General features: G+C 33.3%; 1 protein-coding gene across 1 annotated transcript; it reads left to right on the top strand.

Moving 5' to 3' along the window:
• Positions 1–268: 268 nt before the first annotated feature.
• Positions 269–1189, top strand: LOC120579528 (AT-hook motif nuclear-localized protein 17). The gene has a single exon (XM_039831945.1). It carries the CDS (start codon positions 269–271, stop codon positions 1187–1189), a length of 921 nt encoding a protein of 306 aa, XP_039687879.1.
• The last annotated feature ends 1917 nt before the right edge of the window (positions 1190–3106 follow it).

The raw sequence follows: 3106 nt of genomic DNA, 5'->3' as shown, positions 1-3106 counted from the left end.
GAGATAGAAAGTTGTACAAAAGTTCTACCTAATTAGTCGTTGTAATATCATTTCTCTTTTATCTATGTCACTCTCACAAGTCACGACCCCTATAAATAACCACCAAAGAAAACTAATTTCTGTTCCATTTTCATTTCATGTCATGTCACTCACTCACTACTTTACTCTAGCTCACTCTCTCTAACTTTCCTTTACCTTCTTCTCATTAATTAATTTCCGTCCTTCTTTCTTTGGTTACTTACTACACAAAACCAAACACAACATGCAAATGTCCCTCTCAAGCTCCTCGGATGACTCCTCAGACCAAGAAACCCCTTTCAACACATCGATGAACCTAACAACCGGTGTTGGACGATCCTCCTCTCACCAACAAACACCAACCTCAATTGATTCACCAAACCAGCTACCAACTTCACCACCCTACAAAAAGCCTCGTGGAAGACCACCTGGTTCCAAAAACAAACCAAAACCACCTCTTGTGATAACACAAGACAATGAACAAGCCATGAAACCTGTAGTCATTGAAGTAGCTGCAGGTACAGATGTTCTTGAAGCTGTCATCCAGTTTGCACTCCGTTCTCAAACATGTCTGAGCATTCTCTCTGCTTCTGGCACCATTGCCAATGCTACCATTTATTACCCTCTTTGTCGTGCTCCTTCTTTTACTCTTCATGGTCCTTTTTCTTTGATGAGTTTGACTGGTACTTTTTTGTACCCTCCTTCACCTCCACCACTTCCTATTGGTTGTTGTTCTTCTTCTTCTTCTTCCTCAAACCCTAATGTGAATCCACTGGAAGCACCACCACCGGGTATGACCTTTGGGATTACTCTTGCCGGAGTACAGGGGCAAGTCTTTGGTGGGATTATTGGTGGAAAAGTTATAGCTGGTGGTGATGGGGTTAAGGTTGTCTGTTCTTTGTTTAAGAATCCCGAACTTCATAGAGCTGGTGGTGTTATTCTGGAAGCTGATGATGTTGGTGATGATGATAATAATAATGTTAATGGAAATGGTGGTAGTGGTGGTGATGAAGGTGGTGATCCTGGTGCTAGTAGTAGTGGTGCTGTTGGTGGTGGTGAGAATGTGTCTGGTTTCAATGTTCCTGATCCAATGCCTCTGAATCTAGCACAATCTGATCCTAGCTTCATGCCTTGGAACCAACCCTCTCACCCCCATCCTCCTAATTACTGAAGATAAATATTGTAGTTTAAAATTGTGGTTGTGATCGCAGATGCAGTTATATTTTAAGCTTTTAAAAAAATATGTAGTCCCAATTTAAAATTTTTATGTTGCGGCCACAATTGTGATTGTAGCCCCAATTTAAAACTATGAGGTTTGGTTTGTAATTATGTCATAATTAACTGTAATTGGGTTATTAAATTTATGTAATTGGGTTAATTACTTAATGAGTTTTTTTGGTTACAATTTTTACTTAGTGAGTTATTACAGTGTATGATAGAGCTAATAACAATATTGATCTTTTTCTTCATGCTAGTTTTTTTCCTTATGTTGGGGTAGAAAAGTTAACCATATGTAAGCATGTTGATTTTTTTTTTTTTTTTCTTTTTATGTATCTCTCTGTCTTTGAGAGAAAGAAGAAAAAAAATTACATGTTCATGAGTATTAGATAAAATTTCAATTGATGTTTATTGATGTTTTTTTGAGTTGTTAATTTCCTTCTTTATACTAGCATTGAAATTTAATTAGTTTCGATTTTAGTAATTTTAATTTCTTATACTTGATTCTTGTTATAAATTTCCTTCTTTATATTATCATTGTAATTTATTTTTTGACAAGATTGGCATTGTAATTTTATTAGTTGAGATTTTGAGCATGTTAATTTTTTATCCTAGATACTTTTTAATCTCCTTTATCCAAGATTCTTTTTAATTTCCTTCTTTATATTAGCGCTGTAATTTAATTAGTTGCGATTTTGATCATGTTAATTTGATACTAGATTCTTGTTAATTTCCTTGTTTTTCAGGCCTGGCTATTGGATTTACATTGCAATTTTCAGCCTTTCAAAAAAATATGTATTCTCCTTCAAAAAAATATGTAGTCAAAATACATTTAATGCAGACATCATAAATATTCTTTTGCATTTAAAATTTGGTTGTGTGTGTGATAGAAGCTGGCAATGGCAATGTGTTTATGTGTCAGTGTGGATCTGGAATTCCATATACCATATTTACAATCTGTAATAGCTAGGGTTGATTTCTTGGGAAGAGGCTCTGTAATTTTGCAAGCTCTAATGCAAGTGAGACAAATTTATTAGAATAAAAGAAAAGAAAAAAAGAAGTAATAAGTCACAAAGGTCATGATGCTTTGCCCAATTGAAATTGTTTTTATCATTCAATTTTGTTGTACATACAGGATCTGGGTGGAAATCAAATTATCCTTTTCTTTTTCAGTTATCCCTTTTCTTTTCCTAGTTACTGATTGAATTTTATAATTTTGGTTATAAATTGATATGAGTAAATAGTCAATTTTCCCAAACTCTAAAATTATATTTTATTTTGATGTATATATGTATGTAGTTTTTCCAAACTCCAAAATTAATAGTTAGCTTTAATATTTAACTATTAATTGTTTGTTTTTAAGAAAAAAATAATATAAATTTTTAAGTTTGGGGGCATTTTGCACATAAGTGCAAAACTTCAGGGGGTATTTGCTAAACGTCATGTTCACTAATAGAAAAATTTGACAAAGGGGGTAAATTGACTAACGTTGTGAAATTTCAGAGGGATAATTGAAGTTTGTTAATTTCATGGGGGTAATTGATGAAACTTACAATTTCAGGGGGGAAGTTGACTATTTACTCGATTGATATTGTGCATTGCATAAAAAATCTAGTGTAGTTTTTTTTTTTTTTTTACCGAAGGAAAAATCTAGTATAGCTTTAAAATTCTTTAGGTATCCAATGTGTTACATTTCATACGAATTTTAGGATTATCAACTGATCTCACAAACTAACACGAATTCTTTCAGCATGTTTTGTCCTCACTCGTTTTTTGAAATTTTTTCTAAAATGTCATCTATTCCAAAATTTCTCCAAGTCAAGCACGCTTAACCGTGGAGTTCTTATAGTTTGAGCTATTCTTCTTTTCG

This window comes from Medicago truncatula, chromosome 3 (assembly GCF_003473485.1).
Source record: "Medicago truncatula cultivar Jemalong A17 chromosome 3, MtrunA17r5.0-ANR, whole genome shotgun sequence".
Classification (NCBI taxonomy): Eukaryota; Viridiplantae; Streptophyta; class Magnoliopsida; order Fabales; family Fabaceae; genus Medicago; species Medicago truncatula.
Note: the sequence above shows the minus strand (reverse complement) of the source record. Positions and strands in the feature narration are given on the sequence as shown.

What these genes read in the sequence shown, in the direction of transcription:
- LOC120579528 (XM_039831945.1), top strand. Translation starts at nt 269, where the DNA reads ATGTCCCTCTCAAGCTCCTCGGATGACTCCTCAGACCAAGAAACCCCT.